Genomic DNA, 19,927 nt, shown 5'->3' with positions numbered 1-19,927 from the left:
TCTAGCAACATGGTGTACCAGTGCTGCCTGGGCCACGCTGGAGCGATCATGATCAGGTGCGCTCTGTCCCTGTGGAGTTTTAGCAGGACCCTGTGAACCAGTGGGAACGGCGGGAAAGCATACGGCAGACGGCTCGGCCACGGCATCAGAAAAGCATCCAAGATCGAGCCCGGGGAAAGGCCTTGGAATGAGCAGAACTCTCTCGTTCTGTTCTCGTGAGAGTGAAGAGGAATATGCGGGGAAAACCCCACTTCCGGAAACGGAATGGATAACGTCCAGAGGAATCGACCACTTGAGAGACAGGAAGGATCTGCTGAGGCAATCCGCCAGAGTGTTCCGGACCCCTGGGAGAAAGGACGCTACCAGGTCCATCGATTGGGCTGTGCAGGAGTCCCGGAGCTGGATAGCTCCCTGCAAGGAGGGGAGGACTGTGCTCCTCCGTGCTTGTTTATGTAACACGTGGCCGTTGTGTTGTCTGTGAACACCGAGACACAACGGCCTTGCAAGTGCTGCTGAAACGCCTGGTACACAAGGCAGACTGCTCTTAGCTCCCGGACATTGATGTGCAAGGCCAGCTCGAGCCAACCGAAGGCCTTGAGTGCGACACTGACCCAAGTGAACACCCCAGCCGAGAGATGGGGCATCCATCACGAGGGATACCGAGGGGTGAGGTGGATGGAACAGCATCCCCGCACACATCAGGGAGGGTGTCGACCCCCAGTCGAGGGAGCCGAGGACGGTCGGGGGGAATCGAGGCGACCATGACCATGCTGTCTCTGCCCGGGTGATACACCGAGGTGAGTCACGATTGAAGTTTACGGAGGCGAAGCCTGGCATGTTTGGTTACGAACGTGCAGGCAGCCATGTGACCCAGGAAACCTAGGCAAGTGCAAGCCAAAGTTGTCGGGAAGGTCCGTAACAATGGTTACCATCGCATGAAATCAAGGCGTAGGTAAGCAGGCTGTGCGAGACTGGAGTCCAGGATGGCCCCAATTAAGTCTATTCCCTGTGTGGGAATCAGGGTGGATTCCTCTATATGGATCATCAGGCCTAAACGCAGGAATAGGTCCTTGTCGACGCCCACATGAGTGGTAACTTGGGCCCCGGTGGTCCCTCGAATGAGCCAATCGTCTAGATACGGAGAACGTGTATCTGACGGTGGCGGAGAGGGCGGCGACTACAGCCAGACACTGTGAATACACTTGGGGCTGTATAGAGGCCAACTGGGAGGACCGTAAACTGGAAATGATGACGGTTGGCCACAAACCGGAGGTACCTTCTGTGTGGAGAATAAATGGCGACGTGAAAATACGCGCCCTTCATATCGAGGGCGGCATACCAGTTTCCGGGATCCAAGGATGGGATGACGGTCCCCATGGACACCATGCGGAACTTCAGGTATATCATGAACTTGTTGAGCTCCCGCAGGTCTAGGATAGGTCTGAGACCTCCCTTCGCCTTGGGGATCAGGAATGAGTGGGAGTAGAACCCTTTGTGGTTAGGAGGACCCTGATTTTGGCCCCTTTGGGGTCCTGACCAACACCTACGACTGCCCCAGCAACACCTGCTGGCAAAGCCTTGTCTTTGTCTAGGCGCAGGGTAAGGGCGGTGAGGCTCGGTGGAAAGGTGGGCGCTGAGTCATCAGCATGTGCATGCCGAGAGGGAATGCATAGTGACCTTGCTGGCCTTTGGCCCTTGCAGCCTAGGGTCAGTTTTTTTTTTTTTTTGGGCGGGGAGAACAGGCCTTGTCATTGAAGGGCAAGTCCTGTATATTGTGCAGCAGCTGCGAGGGAAGGCTCAATAACTGGAGCCATGAAATGCGCCTTGTGGCAACACCCGAGGCCAGAGTCGTGGCTGCGGAGTCAGCTACATCCGACGAGGCCTGGAGGGAAGCTCTCGCCACCTTCGTCCCTTTTTCCAGGAGGGCATCAAACTCTTGACGGGAGTTCTGAGAAACCGACTCCGTAAATTCTCCCATCGCCGCCCATAGTAGCGGCTAAGCAGGGCTTACTGGTTTGCTACGTGAAGTTGCAGGGCGACTGCCGAGTACATCTTACGGCCCAGGAAGTCCATTCGCCTAGCCTCCTTGGGTTTAGGGGCTGGTGCCTGCTGGCCATGGCGTTGCGTCTCATTGACAGACTAGATGACAAGGGAGCAGGGGGAAAGATGTACATATAGGTGCCCGTCGCCCCTGGAGGATACCATGTACATGCATTTGACTCCCGTGCCCACGGGCGGGATAGTGGCTTGAGGCTGCCAGATGAAATCCGCATTGGCCTTGATTGTTGGAATGAATGGTAGGGCCACTCTAGAGGGGGTGTCAGCCGACAGAATGTCTACGACCGGATTCTGTATCCCCGAGACTTCCCCCACTTGGAGATTCATATTGAATGGCACCCGTCTCAGGAGGTCCTGACGGGCCCCCAAGTCGATTAGGGGAGGGCCCGAGGAGTACGCTCCTGCCACCGCCTCATCTGGGGAGGAGGGAGAAGAAAGGCCGCGGACAAGCGGGTCCTGTGTGGGCTCACGCTCCTGGACGACCTCCTGATGCGGTGGGATGTGGGAATCTGGTGGCTGAACCGGGGCTTCCTCCGTACTGGTCGGAGGGGGACGGCTAACTGTCGCCTCTGGCACCCAGTGCTCTGACGGAACAGAGCGAGATGGGATCACAGGTAGGCCTTTGGCCTGATGGCACGCCCAACATGTACAGGGTGGCCACTGATGGGGGTCAGGGTCCTGGGCCTGGGGCACCTGGAAGACACTGGTGTGCACATCCGAATGGATGGCCATGGAGGAGCTTAAAAGCCCTGGGCAGAGACTCCCTCTCTAGCTGATGTCGCTCGACGCGGCACCGGGGATCGGTACCGGGAGGCATACCGGTACCGAGAGCGAGAATGGGACCTGCGACTGGAGCGGTGCTGGGAGGTCGACCGAGATCTCGAGGCTCGATGTCAGGAGTCCAGTGCCTGGAGCGGTGCCGGGAGCTGGATCGGCGCCGAGTGTACCAGGTCGGCGAACGGGACGCTGATTGGTGCCGCGAGTACGACCGGTACCGAAATGGAGAACGGTGCCGGGACCGTGAGCGGTGTCAGCACCTGGCTTGGCGACAGGACCGAGAACATCTGTGGGACCGCAATCGTGAACGTTGCCGCTCTGCGGTGCCGGCGCAGGGTGGTCTGATCAAGGCAGGCTTGCCGATCGACGATATAACCCGCACTGGCGGTGCCGGGGGTTGAGGCAGCGCAGGCGCTGTCATTGCCATCAACTCTCTCTCCGTGGAAATGTCTCCGGCGTGGAGGGAATAGTGAGCTCAACCACGGCTCACACCGGGGAGCGTTCAGGCACTGGACTCGACAGCTCTTGCGTGGCCGGAGTTGATGGTGCCGATATTGTCGGTGCCGCGGCAGGTATCAGAACCGGGCAGACCGACTTAGTATAGCGCTCGGGCTGTGGAGCAGGCGGCTCTGACGCAGCTTAATAGTGAGCTCAACCACAGCTCGTACCGGGGAGCTTTCCGGCACCGGACTCGACAGCTCTTGGATGGCCGGAGTTAACAGTGCCGATATTGTCGGTGCCGCGGCAGATATTGGTGCCAGGCGGTCCGACTTAGTATAGCGCTCGGGCTGCGGAGCAGGCGGCTCGGATGCAGCAGAAGTCTTGTACCTCTTCATCCTCCAGGAGAGGGATCCATGCCGAGCGGACGTCAGAGCCAGCGACGGCCAGTGCCGAGAGGTCTTGGCGGTACCAGCGATCCGGTGCCGAGGGAGCGCTTCTTGAAGACTGACCAGCGCTCGGTGCCGAGAGCGGAGGAGTAAGAGCTGCTTCCCTCAGGAGCTGCTTGAGACGAAAGTCCCGCTCCCCTTTGTTCTCGGCTTAAAGGCCTTACAAATGCGGCACTTATCTGTTAGGTGAGATTCCTCGAGGCACTTAGGAGAGGATCTCGTCGGCATCGGCTTGTGGCCGACCGAGCATTGTGAAACCCTGTGAACCAGGCATAGTACCCGGCACCGGGTGCGGGGAAGGGGATAATCCCCGAACCCCTGTGAACTATATACACTAACTATACTAAAAACGAATAAAGTTAACTACAACTATATAAATCTGAACTATATACAAGAATTAACAAGAGAAACTACGAGTAGCTAGGGAAGTGGAGGTCCACTGTTCCAATGACCGACACGGGCGGTAAGAAGGAACTGAGGGGCGGATGGGTCGGCAGGGGTATATATCTGGCGCTATAGCGGCGCCACTCCAGGGGGCGCCCAGCCGACCCACCGAGTGTTGCTAGGGTTAAAATCTTCCGACGAACGTGCACGCGACGCGCACACACCTAACTGGAATGCATATGAGCAATCACTCGAAGAAGAACACAGTAAATGTTTTAATCGCAATTAATTTTTTTGAGTTAATCGCATGAGTTACCTGCAATTAATCAACTGCCCTATAAATAACACCAATAATAATACAGTGATTTGAATTATAAGCTGTGATCTGCTTCATAATGATCAGGGAATACGAAAGTCATTTTATGTGGGAACTGAGGCTGAACATAAGAAAAATGTTATCAGAGCTCAGAACGCAGAGGTTACTTACCTTATACAGTAACTGGAGTTCTTCAAGATGTACCTCTCTGTGGCTGTTCCAATTGAGGTGCGCATGCATCTTTGATTGAAGATTTTCAACAGTAGTGCTTGTCTGGTTCACACATGTGTTCTAAAAACCCTTATGCCCCATGCCAAGGGATTACAGGGCTGTGGTGGATGACCTGCACACAGTTCCTTCTCCTCTGCAAAAGCCCCATCAAGATGAGACACTGAAGCAAAGGGGAAGGAAGGGCAGGTAGTGGAGCATCCATAGGGGGGGGACACATCTCAAAGAACTCCATTTAGTTTACAAGGGTAGGTAATCTTTCCTTCTTTCAGTAGAGCCCCTATGGGTGCTCTACTTCAGGTGACTCTCAAGCAGTACCCTCCAAAGGAGGTGGCAACTTCAAAATCTGGCCTAGAACTGATTGCAAAACTGAAGGCAGCATCTGGTCTACAGGCATGCACTAAGGCATAGTGTCTCAAGACGGTGTGAACGAAGACTCATGTAGCAGCTTTCCACTATAGGAACATCTTTTAATAGGGGAACAGATGTAGACTGAGATCTGATAGAGTGAGCTATGACCTTAGATGGGCACAGCACATTAGCAGCTCCATGACAGGAGAGGATGCAGCCGGAAACTCACCAGAAAATCTCTGGGTGGACACTGGCATTCTGCTAGGTCTTTGACAGATACAGTTAGTCTCAGAGAGACTCTAAAAGATTTAGTACCATCCAATATATACTAGCACTCTCCTAATGTCAAGAGAATGAAGGGCAGCAACCTCCTTATTCTGATGGGGTTTAAGGTGGAAAACTGGCTGATGAACAGGGAAGTCAAACGACTTTGGTAGGACGCATTGGTGTGGTCTGAGGGATACCTTTACCTCAAAGACAGTATAAGGCAGGTCAGCCATCAAAGCCCCTAATTCTCACACTCTTTGAGCAGAGGTAACTGCCACTAGAAAGATGGTTTCCATGAAAAGTTTTAAAAGCAAACAAGTAGCTAGTGGCTGAAAGGGAAGTTTTATAAGAGAATTAAGAACTAAGTTCAAATCCCAAGTTGGCATTCTCTCTCTAACATTTGAGAATGATGAATCTGGAAGTTGCAACATGAGCAAATACTTAGAAACCTTCCAATGGAGAATGGAATGCTGTGACAGCCACTTGGTTGATTTTGTGCTCCATTAAAGAGAGACCTCAGATAGGAGATCTGAACCTCTTCCCAAATGTGGAAGAGAACATGGAAGGTGTGCTGAGAAATCAAAATTAATTAAAATTCCAGGCTATTTATCTATGCTACCACAAAAGGGACAACTGCTACAGAAAGTATCACTAGATTCTGCCCTTTTCTTAGAGGCTTTACATGAGTAGCTTGCAGGCGTCTCCCTGGGCTCATCTCCCTTCGAAGTAGAGGGTTGCAATAAGGGCTCCTGCTGGGACTCCAGAGGTTGAAGGGCTGACTCCATGAGTAGGAGTTTGAGCCTCAGGTCTCTGTCTTTCCTGAATCTGGGCTTCAGTTGTTGACACAAAACACTTCTGTGGAATGTGTTTCTCTCCCAAGCAATGAACGCACTGCGAGTGTCTGTCAGTCACTGGGATAGATTCCTTACAACTGAGGCAATTTTTGAAGCCTGGGAAGCTGGGCATACTCTTGTCCAGTGGGGACCTCCCAACAGCGGTTAGCAGAAGACAAAGTCCTCTTCTTTTCTTTCGTTTTTTTTTTTAAAGGCAATGGCCAAAATAAAATGTAAATGAAGTGAATAAAGAAAAAGAGGCTTTAAAAGAAGCTACAATTAGCAATTAGTGAGTTAACAATCCAGGAACGGACAACTATGGCTCCACCTCTAGCCAGGAGCTGTTGAGCAGAAACTGAGGCGGGATCGCCCGTGCAGACTAGCTAGCCTCGTGGTAGGCAGGGAGCGGTGCATGAGTGGGCTGAACGGACACCAAAGGTGCTGGAACAGGGAGGGCTGGTGGCCATGGCCCCATCCCTTTTTACCAGTTGCAAGGGCAAGCGGGGGAGGGGGGGGGGAAGGGCAGCGGCGTGGAGAAGAGCGAGCATGGGACGGAGCCTCAGGGAAAAGGGGAAGTGCAAGGGCAGGGTCTTGGAGAGAAGGGGTGGCATGAGGGGGCAGGGCCACAGTTTGCGTGCCGGTGGCCCCCCATTGTTAGGAAGCTTCCACTGGTCCAGATGGAGACTGCTACCAAAATTCCCCAATCAGCATCGCAGGGACACAGACACACTTACAGTGGAGCACCCAAAGGGACACTACTAGAAGAAGAACCAGCCAAATTACAGAATCTGCTGATAATGAAGAATAATACAGAATGTGCTTCTACAGCGAACTCCAGTCATACTATAGCTTCAAAATTTTATAGTTTAGAAAAGCGACACACATTTACATACTGGTTTAAGAAAAATAAGCTGCAAAGTATAACCTTAAAAGCCTCCTCAGGATGCCAGCACACACTCATTCCAGGGGAACGTAGAACAAAATAAGCCTTTTGATTTCCTTCCAAGTCCCAAACCCTAATAAATAAATAAAAAAAAAAAAAGTATTTACTGCTGTTTGTAAAAACATTAATTTCCAGCCTTAGCCTGCTGACAGAGAGGTGGCCAGAACCAGATGAGATCTGGTATCTATACTCCATCTTTTGAGCACAAAGGTATCTAACAGAAGGCCTGATACTGAGAGGTGTTAAACACCTACAAATCTCACTCAAGTTGAAGGGAGTTGTGAGTGCTGAGTACTTCAATGGGTGAGATCCAGATGTGAAAATGAATTTTTTAGGAGACACAAAGGTAGTACATTATTATTTTCTCTTCCTATATTCAAGCATTCTCCCTCCATAATTAACTTGGGGATGGAAACAAAGAAGTGTTATCATCAGTGGCCCACTTGACCCTCACCCACCCTGAACCATAATTTTGGAGCTACTCCGTACAATAACCCTATAGTGCTATACAGTAGAATAGGGGTTGGCAACCTTTCAGAAGTGGTGTACCGAGTCTTCATTTATTCACTTTAATTTAAGGTTTCACGTGCCAGTAATAAATTTTAACATTTTTTAGAAGTTTATATATTATATAACTAAACTATTGTCATATGCAAAGTAAACAAGGTTTTCAAAATGTTTAAAATTAAATTAAAATGCCAATCTTCCGCCGCCGGCCTGCTCAGCCTGCTTCTGGCCATTCACCTAGGCCAGCAGTGGGCTGAGCGGGGCCTGCAACCAGGATCCCAGCTGGCAAGGTGCCGGAAGCCAGAACCCCAGAGGGCTGAGCGGGACCAGTGTCCGGGACCCCAGACCTGCTCACATAGAGTGGGTACCTATCTTCTCCCTGGTTTGAGCCCATTCTCTTCCTCTCTCTCTGCACTGAGCTGAGGGTGGGAGTGCACTGAGCATAGGGCTAGGGGTGAAGGAGCAGGCTGGGGGTTGGGGTGTAAGGTCTGGCCAGGATCTAGAATGAGGGAGGGGGCTCAGGGTTGGGGCAGGAGGTTTGGGTGTGGAGTGCTTACCTGGGCAGCTGGTGTGAGGGGTGCAGGTGGGAATGGGGGGTGGGGTGCAGGAGCTTCCGTTTGGTGCTCAGGATAGGGGTGGGGATGTGGGAGGTGCAAGAGTCAGGGCATGGAGTGTGGGGGGCTAGATATGTGTGAGGGGTGCAGGAGTCAGGGCAGAGGGCTGGGTGTGTGTGAGGGGGGTGCAGGAGTCAGGGCTGGGGTCTTGGGGGGCTGCAGGGGTCAGGGCAGGGGGCTGGGAGGTGTGGAGGGTGCAGGACTCAGGGTAGAGGACTGGGGGTGTGTGTGGGGTTCAGGAGTCAGGGCAGGGGGTGTGGGCTGTAGTCGTGGGGATGCTCCCATCCCCCTGCCCTGAACGGCTCACGGCAGGGGGCTGGAGGGGATAGGCCCTAATTCCACCCTCCTTCCCCAAGGCCCTGTCCCCGCCTCTTCTCCGGAGCAGCGAGCAAGCTGTGGCTGTGGTTCTGCTTCTCCCCCTCCCTTTCCAGGGCCATCAGCTGTTCGGCCGCAGAGAGGGAGAGGAAAAGGGGCAGGAACCCAGCATGCTGGGGGGAGGTGGGGGTGGAGGGAGCTTGGCTGCTGGTGGAGGCTGCCCTGTAGCAGCAGCCAGCAAGACCAAGCTTCTGCCCCCACTGCCCCTGCAGGAGAGAGCGGTGGGGGGTGGGCAGAGAAGAGCAGGCTGGGCTGGGCAGGATTTTTAATGGCACGCTGCTGCCCGCTGGGGTTCCAGCTGCCAGCCCTGCCCAGCCCGCTGCCGGCCTGTGTTCAGCAGTGGGCTGAGCGGAGACAGCGGCCAGGACCTGGCAGGCAGCAGCATGCCACTAAAAATCGGCTCGCGTGCGGTCTTTGGCATGCGTGCCATAGGTTGCCGACCCTCAGGTTGCAGTAGAACCTCAGAGTTATGAACACCAGAGTTACGAACTGACCAGTCAACCACACACCTCATTTGAAACCAAAAGTATGCAATCAGGCAGCAGCAGATACACTCCCTCCCCTCTCAAAAGCAAATACAGTACATTACTCTGTTAAACATAAACTACTAAAAAAATAAAGGGAAAGCAGCATTTTTCTTCGGCATAGTAAAGTTTCAAAGCTGTATTAAGTCAATGTTCAGTTATAAACTTTTGAAAGAATCATAACATTTTGTACAGAATTACGAACTTTTCAGAGGTACAAATAACCTCCATTCCCAAGGTGTTCAATTATACAGGGGTGACATCACATTGTAAACTATACTCATTAAAACAGTAAGTTCGTACTGTGTGGATATGTATATTCTTTACAGACGCATAAGGCTATAGAAATATGGCAGTTCATAAAGTTTTAAATAAAATGCTCTGTATAGTCTTTAAAGGTAATAATTGGAGATATACCAATCTCCTAGAACTGGAAGGGACCTCGAAAGGTCATCGAGTCCAGCCCCCTGCCTTCACTAGCAGGACCAATTTTTGCCCCAGATCCCTACGTGGCCTCCTCAAGGATTGAACTCACAACCCTGGGTTTAGCAGGCCAATGCTCAAACCACTAGAGTTGAGTAGTTACACACTTCTATTGTTTATTCTAGGGGAACTTTCACTGACTTCCAGGGTGCTTAACATTTTAAATGTAAGAGATTTCAACACACTCTCAAATAATACATCACAAGTCTAGACAAAATAGATATGAAGTAAAGTAAACACATTTAGTGAACAATGTTAGCTTCCTATGCCAAACCACAGCAGATCAAATATTTGTTTTCCCTGTAGAAATCATAGGGTTTCCAATCCTGAGGGATCAGTGTCTTTATTTAAAAAGCTAACAAGTGTTTTAAAAAAATGGAATATATGCTTGATTAGGTAATTTAGAAATGTACAGTACTTTCTTCCACTGCCAGATATTGTGCCTTGTAGATATTCCAAGTCAAATCAACACTTTTCATGTGTATTTACTGTGTGGGAGAGAATTACGATATAACTGAGGATGGTGAATCATTCTGGCTAAGGGAGCATGCTATCGTGTCTTCTTCCCAGCTGTGAATGAGGTTATTAGGTGTGGAGACAAATTTATGCTCTCTCCTTTACTCTGTAAACAGCAAAGTGCTATGCTTGTATCTGGTTTATTCTATGTTGAAATGGTAGGATTAGGCATGTTATCTTTCATGAGTCCTATGGGAGAACAATATGGCCATCTCTTCCGTCCATTTCTTTTCTGCATAACAATAGGGGCCATCTCACTTAATCTGAAAGGATTTACTCTCAGATAGGCAGCATGTACCAGAACAGTTCCTTTTGACTAAAAGGATTGGGACAAGGTTATTTATGACCATTTACAATTACATACGTATTTGATTATGTACTCATTTACTAGTTCTCTGTGGTTCAGTAATGAGAGTAACAAACATGTAAAAAGCAAAGCTTTGGCCAAACTGGATTGCAGTCAGTTAATCAGTTATCATAACCAAACTGGCAGAAGTAAAATTTTGCTCTCCCTTTACTGTTTTCTCCACAGCTCCTGATCTTTTCCCCCTCTTTTGTACAAGTCTTTTTATAGCACTCAATAATTTTGTCTTTGATTTTGTATCTTACCCTAGAGAAACAAGGTGGTGAGGTAGTATCTTTTATTGGACCAACTTGTGCTGGTGAGAGAGACAAGCTTTTGAGCTTACATAGAGCTCTTCTTCAGGTCTGGGAAATGCACTGTCACAGCTAAATACAAGGTGTCATAACTATAAAGGGAAGGGTAACAAACCTCCTGTATACAATAATATAAAATCCCTCCTGGCCAGAGGCACCAAAATCCTTTTACCTGTAAAGGGTTAAGAAGCTCAGGTAACCTGGCTGACACCTGACCCAAAGGACCAATAAGGGGACAAGATACTTTCAAATCTTGGGGGGGTGGGAGGAGGCTTTTGTTTGTGCTTTTTTTCTGAATGGAGGTGCAGACCCCTTTGGAAATCTTAGGCAGTCTGCAGACCCTTAGGGGTCCATGGACCACACACTGAAAACCACTGGCATAAGCAGTTAGCACATATTCTAAGGGACCATTCAAGGTAGAGAGGTCTGTTAACACCGCTGCAGTCATAGGGCAAAAAGGGAGGGAGGATTCATGGGTTACAGTCTGTTGTAATAAGCCATAAATCCAGTGTCTCTGTTCAGTCCGTGATTTTTCAGTCCGTGTCTAGCAGAGCTAAGAAATTTAAGTTCCTTGGTTTGTCTTCTGAAAGTATTATGCAGGTTTCCTTTGAAGATGAGGACTGATAGGTCAGATATAGAGTGATTGCTTGTGAAAAGTGTTTCCCTACAGATGATAGGGTGTTTTTGTCTTTTATCATTTTCCTGTGTGAGCTTATTCAAGGGTGTAGTGATTTTCTGGTTTCAGTCACATAGTAGTCACTGGGGCTTTTAGTGCACTAGATGAGGTATTCTAAATGTTGTGATAGGTATAGTGTAGGATCCATGGATCTGCAGGTTTTACATCTGTTGTTCTGGCAAAGTCTGGTGCTGCTTTGAGTTGGTGCGTCTTGGGGGAGCTTGCTTCGGATGATGAGCTTGGAGTAGGATGTAGGAGTGTTCCAGAGAGAGTTTAATGGTGAGGTGGTAACTGTTGAAGATGTGGTTGTCAGATGCTGGAAATCTATGAGGGAGTTTAAGCCATGAAATATCATTCATGTATCTCAGTTTTATCATTGGCTGTGTGGTGTATTTGTCCAGAAATTCTTCAAGGTGGCCCATGAAGAAGGTGGCATATTGAGGAGTCATACTAGTTCCCATGGTTTGGACAAAATGTTTGCTGTTGAATGTAAAATTGTTATGGGTGAGGATATAATTGATGAGATTGGCAATGAGCTTGGGGTGAATATCTGAGGGTTGTCCATTGTCTTGTAAATATTTGAAGCAGGCAGTTATACTGTCATTTTGAGGGATGTTGGTGTTTAGGGAATTGACATCTATGGTGGCGAGGATGATGTTCTGAGGCAGGTTGTTAATGTCGGGGAGTTTGTGGAGGAAGTCAGTTGTGTCCAGAGGAAGCTGGTCCTTTGCGTGGTGAGTGGTCTGAGGATGGTTTCTATGAGTCCAGATATTCCTTCAGTAGGAGTGCCGTCACCAGATCTTGCATTTAGCTGTGATGCTCAGAGTATCTTTCCCAGACCTGAAGATGAGCTCTATGTGGCTTGAAAGCTTGTCTCTCTCACCAACAGAAGCTGGTCCAATAAAAGATATTACCCTCACCCACCTTGTCTCTCTAATATCCTCGGACTGACATGGCTACAAATACAGTAAGTTATTTTAAGATTAAAAAGGCTCAATCGTTACTCTGTGGAGAAAATCTTTGGCAAGGATCAGAGGGGTAGCCGTGTTAGTCTGGATCTGTAAAAGCAGCAAAGAGTCCTGTGGCACCTTATAGACTAACAGACGTTTTGGAGCATGAGCTTTCGCGGGTGAATACCCACATCGTCAGATGCACGTAGTGGAAATTTCCAGGGGCAGGTATATATATGCAATCCTTAAAGTACTAGCTTTCTTTCATCGGAAAACAAGAAATTGGCTGGGGTTATTCTATCTGAGCTCCTTAGATATTAACATACTTCCTTCCTAATGTGAACTAAAAAAATCCCTCAAAACTTTTAAATAAACTGTTTTTGAAAGATGATCGTACTGAGAAACTGAACTTTGTTTCTGCCAGTAACCTTTGAAAAAAGTCCATGAGGTAGTTTTCAAACAGATTAAATGTAGTGATTTCATTTTTAAGGAATTTACAGTATAGAATAAAAGTTCTCACTACCACTTCATGATCCTCAGTATAAATCATAACAATGTCACACAGGAAACTCTTCACATTTCATTAAAACAAAAAAACAAAAAAACGGTTACTTAGTATTACATTAATAGCACAAAATTAACCTGAAATGTTTCTTTTTGAATAACTTCATAATTAAAGCTTATTCAACTAAATTCCAAAGATTTGTTTCAGAAACTGCTTTTACTTTTACAGGATTATCAGATACTGTACATAGGAGACAGGCTTAAACTTTCACAATGACCACAAACAGCAGTGCAATAGAAGCTAAACAGAATCACATCTGGGGGACATATTAGGATGCATACAACAACAACAAAAAATGGGCAGAATATAAGACTATGGAATCCAAAAATCAGGAAATATTTTTATTATGTCACAATCTTTAATCTTATTCCAATTCCTTCTCCATTGTAACCCATTACAATGCATAATAGCTATCTTGGTGAATGAGCTCAACAAGTCTTGGATTTGAAAAGTCTCAGTCCTTAAAGAAGAAATGTTTTGGTAGCATTATAAAAAAGAGGTATCAATGCATTCCAGATACTGGAGGTGGTGTTCTGCCAGAATAAATAGGGTAAGGATAAAATAATACAGAGTACAATAAAAATCTGCTAATTTTTTAATTCTGGCAAGAAAAAAAAAGAAATAATTTTGAACATGTGCTATAAAGACTAAATAAGAGTGGTGACAAAGATATTCAACATTGCAGGAGGCAGGAACAAATGAGGACAGGCAGCAATTTTGTGCACACTATGGCCAAGAGTCTGAAATGTTTATTGAATTAACAAAATGACACCCAGGAACAACATGTCCTGGCAATGGTTTTAACAAAAGTGAAGGACAAGGGAAAGAAACAGCAGTCCAGAGCCATCACTAGCTTTCCTTCATTTTGGTTTTTATAATACTGAGCAACCCAACTGTTCAAAGGTCAAATATCTACCAAGATTCATAATGTTGGGCAAGCTACTGCACTGGGAAACCACTGAACATTGCACTAAATTTTGGCATTCCAGCAAATCCAATCTCTAACAATGAAACACACCTTCCTGATGTCAATCCTTCTCCCACATATCTCCATTCAAGAAGCTAATCTAACCCTTGCTGCCAGGATGCATTAGCAAAATTTGTGGTCATGTGAAACAAAAAGAAAAAAAGATTGAACCTGATTGTGACCCACAAAAATTCCTAGAGTCCATGTCAATGAAACAACCTGTACCTTGGCATGAATAGTCCAAAATGAATGGAAGTGAGAAATTATCTGAGATGCAGCAACAAAGCAGCACCAGACACATACAAAAAAAGGGGGAACGAGCCTGCAATATACATCTCTTTTGCCATGATATAAAAAATAAGGGTGGGTAGGTGGGTGCTGCTGTGCGTGCTAGAGTAGGAAGGTTATGTGTCTGACCCCAGCCTTGGATGGTGACAGCCAATCCTAACACATGACACAGACAGCATTACTGACCAACTGCTGCCCTTCCAACAAGGGGTGCCTGCCATTGGCCGACAAGAGTTCTGATGCTACCTGGGGGAGTTCAAACAGGTTTTCAGATCATTTCCCAGCAAATTGGTGCTAACCAGTGTATTCACAACCCTTTGACATACTTGAGTTTCAGCTTGGTTCTCAACCCATGGCCCAAATCAGCACGCAGCTGTGGCCCATGTGACATCCTCAGGGTCATACAGGTAATACTGGATGCAGCCCACAATAGTAAATAGGTTGAGAACCACTGATAGAGCATGAAAAACCAACTGAAACTCTAGTCAAGCAGTGAGATGACATCCAAAATCAAATTGTGCAGTTTAATTTTTTATTAGAACAACAGTATGTGGCTCTCAGTTGGAAGTGTATCAATGCCCAAACTTGAGTATTCTTTGAAGAGATATAAAATAATAAAAAAAATGTTGTGCTTAACTACTTTGCTTTTACTTTGTTCTGATATATTCCACATTAATTTGCATGGTTTACAACTGAAATGAAATGATTTTTAAAGTTTGGTTAATATAATAATTATGATTAACATTTGTTTCAGGTATGACACCTGCCTCTATGGCCCTCTGTTAATTGTTGTGATTTTGCCATTACATTTTCAATTTAAAAAAAAAAATTTTTTTCTCTCTTCTTCTGCGAAAAAAAGACTCACCCAAAGTACATGGGAAATTGCTTGACATATTATACAGGGAAAACCGTGCTGCCAAATGCACAAAGTAAAACTGAAAAATCCAGAAAAATATCTCCCTGCAAACTCCAAGATCTCCTATTTATCTACATCTTAGGTTAAAAAGAATGTGCATAAGTGAGATTTTAAAAATCAGCAGCATCCCTTTAAGTTGATACACAAACTTGAGACAGTAACTCGCCTCTGTCCCGGCTCCGCGTCGCGTCTGTGCAATGCACAGTGCATGCCTACTCCAGCCTCTGGCGGGCGGCTAGTGCACTTATTCCTGTTGCCTTAAGTTCCTGTCTCTAATCACTTGTGTTCTTAGCAAGTGATTTCATCCACCACAGAAATGTAGCTACCTCTGGAATTAAATGAATCAACTGTAACATACAGATGTTTAGGAGAGGAAGTTAAAAAAAAAAATCAGTTGACTCTGCATGTAGGCAGATTAGGATCTTTAATGGCCATGATCGATCAGCTTTGACATTTTCACTGAAAGATGGCACCTCCAGCAGAATATCGCTTCTTAATGCTATATCAGAACAGAAATTCTCAACATTTTTAATAGTGCAGACCATATTTTAAACACAGAAATGGACTTCTGGACACCTCTTCTTTTGTTCATGACTCCACACACCATTACTGGAACTGCTTTCATAGAAAATCAGTGTATTTATTCTCATTTCAATTTTGCAGCTGAAATAAGGGGGTACCTACATCATTGACTCCTAGCAAGTGCTACAGTTCAGGAATTGTTGAACTACAGGACTTATTCAACCTGGACTCACAAGGAATGTACCACCTAATGAATCATCAAAGCAGAATCTAGACTTTTACTGGAGGTCTTCATCCAAGAACTGATCAGGCCCATCCCTGATATTCTGACAGCATTATAGCACAAAGTTTTAGTGTATAAAATATTTCTATATCTCCACAGAATTAATATTTCTGATATAGTAATATTATTACTACTCAGTGCCTTTAAAACTGCATTAAATCCACTGTTGTATAGATGAAAATAGGAAAAAACTAGAGACACTTCTATGAAGTCCAGAAAGCTGTATATTGAGAATTACTCTATCAACTACAGGCAAGTTGGAATGAAAGCACTGTTCGTATCTATACAGGACCCTAACAGTGAGAAATCTAGCAATACCCTCAAACACTGGAAACTTTATCCTTTTTGTATTCTTGTACTAATTGCTCTAGTATTGCATAGCATAACCATTTCAACAGATGCTCTATTCCTAGAGCAACTAATAGCTGTTTTCACATTTTTGTTGAAGAGGCAAATTATACAACAAATTAAATATGATTTCTATTAATTTTTAGAAGGCCTTTGTAAGACCTGTGGATTGCACTCTCTTTTGATTTTTGGAGCAAAGCTCTATATTCAATTTTTAAATGAAAATGTTATCGTCATTCTCCGCGTTTCTATCCCATGAATAGAAAAAAATATGAGAACTCTCAGGTGGCCAAATACATCCCACTTCTTCCCATGGCTGTTAGCCAGACTTTACAGTCTACAATGAATAAAGTGGCTGTCTTATATTTCACAGCTATTGAGTTCAAATTTCGGTGGTGTTATACTTTCATTAAAAAAGCTTATCTTTTATTCTTTTGGTGTCAAGTGGATTACTACAGTTTAAACAGTTCTTTCTTTCATCACTAAATATGTTGTATTTAATGGAAATATTTAAACAACTCTTTGCTGAAGAAACACCGAGTACTAGTCTATTTTAATGAAGAAACCAAGGACATGGATTGAAAAGAGAATGCTCTTAGTATCTCTTAAAAGTATCATTTTAAAAAGACTTTTGTTGTATGTTTTGAAAAAAAAAATACAGGACCCTTCTAGTGACCAAGGTAATACCTCTGAATTCCCAGTGGGCATTAATTTAACATCGTGTAGCCCACTGTATGAAATGTCTTCCTTACTCACAGAGTTAAGGAGCTCATAGCCTTTGAGTTGTATTTATTAAGTCTTCTCTTCATTTTTTTCCCCTAAAAGACAGACCAAAATCTCATCCAAAATGATAAATTAGAAAGTCCAGCTATTGTGCATAATAATGAGATATTTAAAAAAAATAACTCCTTTAGAAAAGGATTGCCTAGAAGTTTAAATGGTCTTGTCTAACAAAATACAATTCGGAATAATGTGGCTCCTCCCGCTTAAGTTTACAACTCCCATTCTAGGTTTATAAACCCTACAAGTGTCTTACTTTGCCATTTTAACAATATAAGTTACACTGAACATTTGGTAAAGAGGTGTGTGTGTGTGTGTGTGTGTACTTTTTACCATGGGTTCTAAAGGCCAAATCCTTAGCTGGTGTAAATCAATGTAGTTCAGTTTAAGTTACTGGAGCAATGATGATCTGTCCCAGAGTACACATATCGTATCTAGCTTTAATTTTATTTGTTTCTGGCTGCGAAGGAGGAACCTCACTCCTATTCTTAAATGGATAAATCAGGGGTAGGGGTTATTTTGGGTGTTATTTGGCTACTGATCTATTTAAGAGTGACTGTTATAAAAACACAATAATCTTAAACTACAAAAATCACCTCTGTTCTGACATCTTCCCCATCTCTTTGGAATATTCAAGGGTCACCATTTTCTTCGGCTTTCCTCTCCCTTGTAGAATGCTCTATTCCAGCACTCCTTGTCATGTACCCTTGAAGAGTCTACTGCATTATTTATCACTAAACCATTAGCGCAGAGGCATCAACCTGTGGTTTTGGGATCACTATGGCCCTTGACTCTCTAACCATATTTGATTTTTAATTAAATATGTTTCCTGAGTCTTCCCCTGTGATTTTTAAACATAAGTGTTGAGTCAGCCCTGTCACTCAAGGGAGAAGATAAAGGCACTGCCTCCTCATAAACCTGCCATCACTTCCTCTGCAGCTCACGAGGAATTCTGAGCAGCTACTGTCCCTTCCCTGCTGCAGATGCTCAGCAGTTCTGATGTCTGCCACATTGCAGGGGACAGAGAGAGTATTTCTGGCTGTTACATCTGCAGTGCTGTGGCAACCTCTGGTACAGTAGGATAGGCGCTTGGCTCTCTTTGCGTAAGCTTATAGGAGTTGCTAGCAAGGGATAGCTTCCCTCCTCATTGGAGCCATCTAAGGCAGTCCAGGATTTCCATCACACTGTGAAGAGAATACATACCTGCAGGTGTGATCATCACTCACACTTGCAATATCCTGACCTTCTTTAGGGGCAAACACCAGATCATTAATGTAATCTGAGTGGCCATCAAAGATCTGTCAATCAGAACAAAGAAATATTTTCATACTGAGATTATAAAAACAATAATTCTGATAAACAGCAATATTTGAGCATTCCAGAAGCTTCTACAATGTGTTTTAGAATTGCTACAGGGAAAGCATATAAATTTAAAATGAAGTTGGGGTTCTAAAGTTAGGAATACAAACTTATCCCATTATTAAATATTTGTATTACCATAGTGCCAACAAGCTCCAGTCACAGTCCAGAACCCCATTGTGCTAGGTGCTCTACAAATGCAGAACAGAAAGATAATGTCTGCCCCCAAAGATTTTACAGTCTAACTTTAAGACAAGATACAACACATCTACACAGATAGGGGAAAACAAGGAAAAGAGACAGTACTGGTCAGTGTGGTAGACAGTGGTCTTACACACCAGCAGTCTAACTGTTCTAAGTTATTTTTTATGGGCATCACCGCAAATGAGAGTTTTAAGGAGAAGCATGAAGGAGGATAATGAAGTAGCTTAACAGATGTTTACAGGGAGCTCAACCAAGTGTTTGGGGCAGCAGGGGAGAAAGCCCAAAGGTGCCTGTCTGAAAATTTAACAAGTGTCTGCTTTCAGTTCTTTGCTGATAATTAGATCAAACCAGGTTTTCCTCTAAGACAGTAATGTCAGACTATAGTCTGTGAAATCCTTCCAAAAGTGCCAAATGCAAATGAGGTTTACTATTAAAAAACAAAAATGGCTTAGTGGTTACAGTCCGACTAATCCTATTCTTTAACTGCTTTTGCATGTTTTGTGTATCTCTACAAAGTCCCTTATTGTGTAAAATGTGTACTATGTTGAATCAAAGTCCTCCATACATCCACTGTAATTTTGACACCCAGCTATATGCAACAGGTAGTTTTCAATCAAATGTCATTAGGAAACTGGGGTATCAAGTTAAAAAAAAAAACCCCCAAAAACAGCCAAACATGAGGCTGGTCTGATCCTGGATGCTCAACAAGTTCTGAGCATCTATAACATGTTTTAGGACTGTGTTGTGTATTACAGAAGCTCTCGCCTTTAAAAAAAAATGTTTTCAGAGCAAACAGATAAAATTCCCTTGGATGGCATTTTCAGCAACTTTGACACAATGCTCCTTTGCTTACAGAGAAGGAGCAACTGGTCAGGTGGCTTAGGAGGGTGGATCAAGAGTGGCACAACAGTAAAGACAGTGATAGCTGCAGCCTCTCCTCCTTTTAGGAAAGTGCTGGATCTAGGGGCAGGAGTGTATACACATGCTACAGCGCTGCTGGGTGGTGCATGCAACATCATGTGCACATGTGTTTAAATTCCAAACACCCATACTCATTTTGGTTCTTTACTGATTGAATTATGGCTTTTTTCCATTGTCTGTTTAATCACACAGAAGAAAATCAATCATCATACATAAGGCAGATGAGCTGAAACCTGATTAAGGTACAATACAATAAGTAAAAATGAAAGAATTTATAAAGCAAAAATGCATAATATTTTATAAAAATATAAAACTGACAGGTTAATACACCACAAATGAAAATTCTGATGAGAAAAAATAAATGTAGTTCTCAGCAGTGTTGATTTTCCTAGCAAATTTTTCTTGAATTTCAATTGAACATTTGTATG

General features: G+C 45.0%; 1 protein-coding gene across 2 annotated transcripts in view; it reads right to left on the bottom strand.

Annotated features, from left to right (window-relative positions):
• Positions 1–19,927, bottom strand: part of NUP37 (nucleoporin 37) — a 36,914-nt gene that overhangs the window by 7,223 nt on the left and 9,764 nt on the right. For both annotated transcript variants that reach the window (XM_044988211.1, XM_044988218.1), the window contains exons 5-6: positions 18,219–18,313; positions 7,027–7,117 (exon numbers count right to left, since the gene is read on the bottom strand). In XM_044988211.1, coding sequence (XP_044844146.1) covers positions 7,027–7,117; positions 18,219–18,313 — 186 coding nt within the window. The remainder of the gene's footprint in view (positions 1–7,026; positions 7,118–18,218; positions 18,314–19,927) is intronic.

This window comes from Mauremys mutica, chromosome 1, assembly GCF_020497125.1.
Source record: "Mauremys mutica isolate MM-2020 ecotype Southern chromosome 1, ASM2049712v1, whole genome shotgun sequence".
Classification (NCBI taxonomy): domain Eukaryota; kingdom Metazoa; phylum Chordata; order Testudines; family Geoemydidae; genus Mauremys; species Mauremys mutica.
The sequence above is the reverse complement of the archived record's forward strand: the minus strand, read 5'-3'. Positions and strand labels throughout refer to the sequence as shown.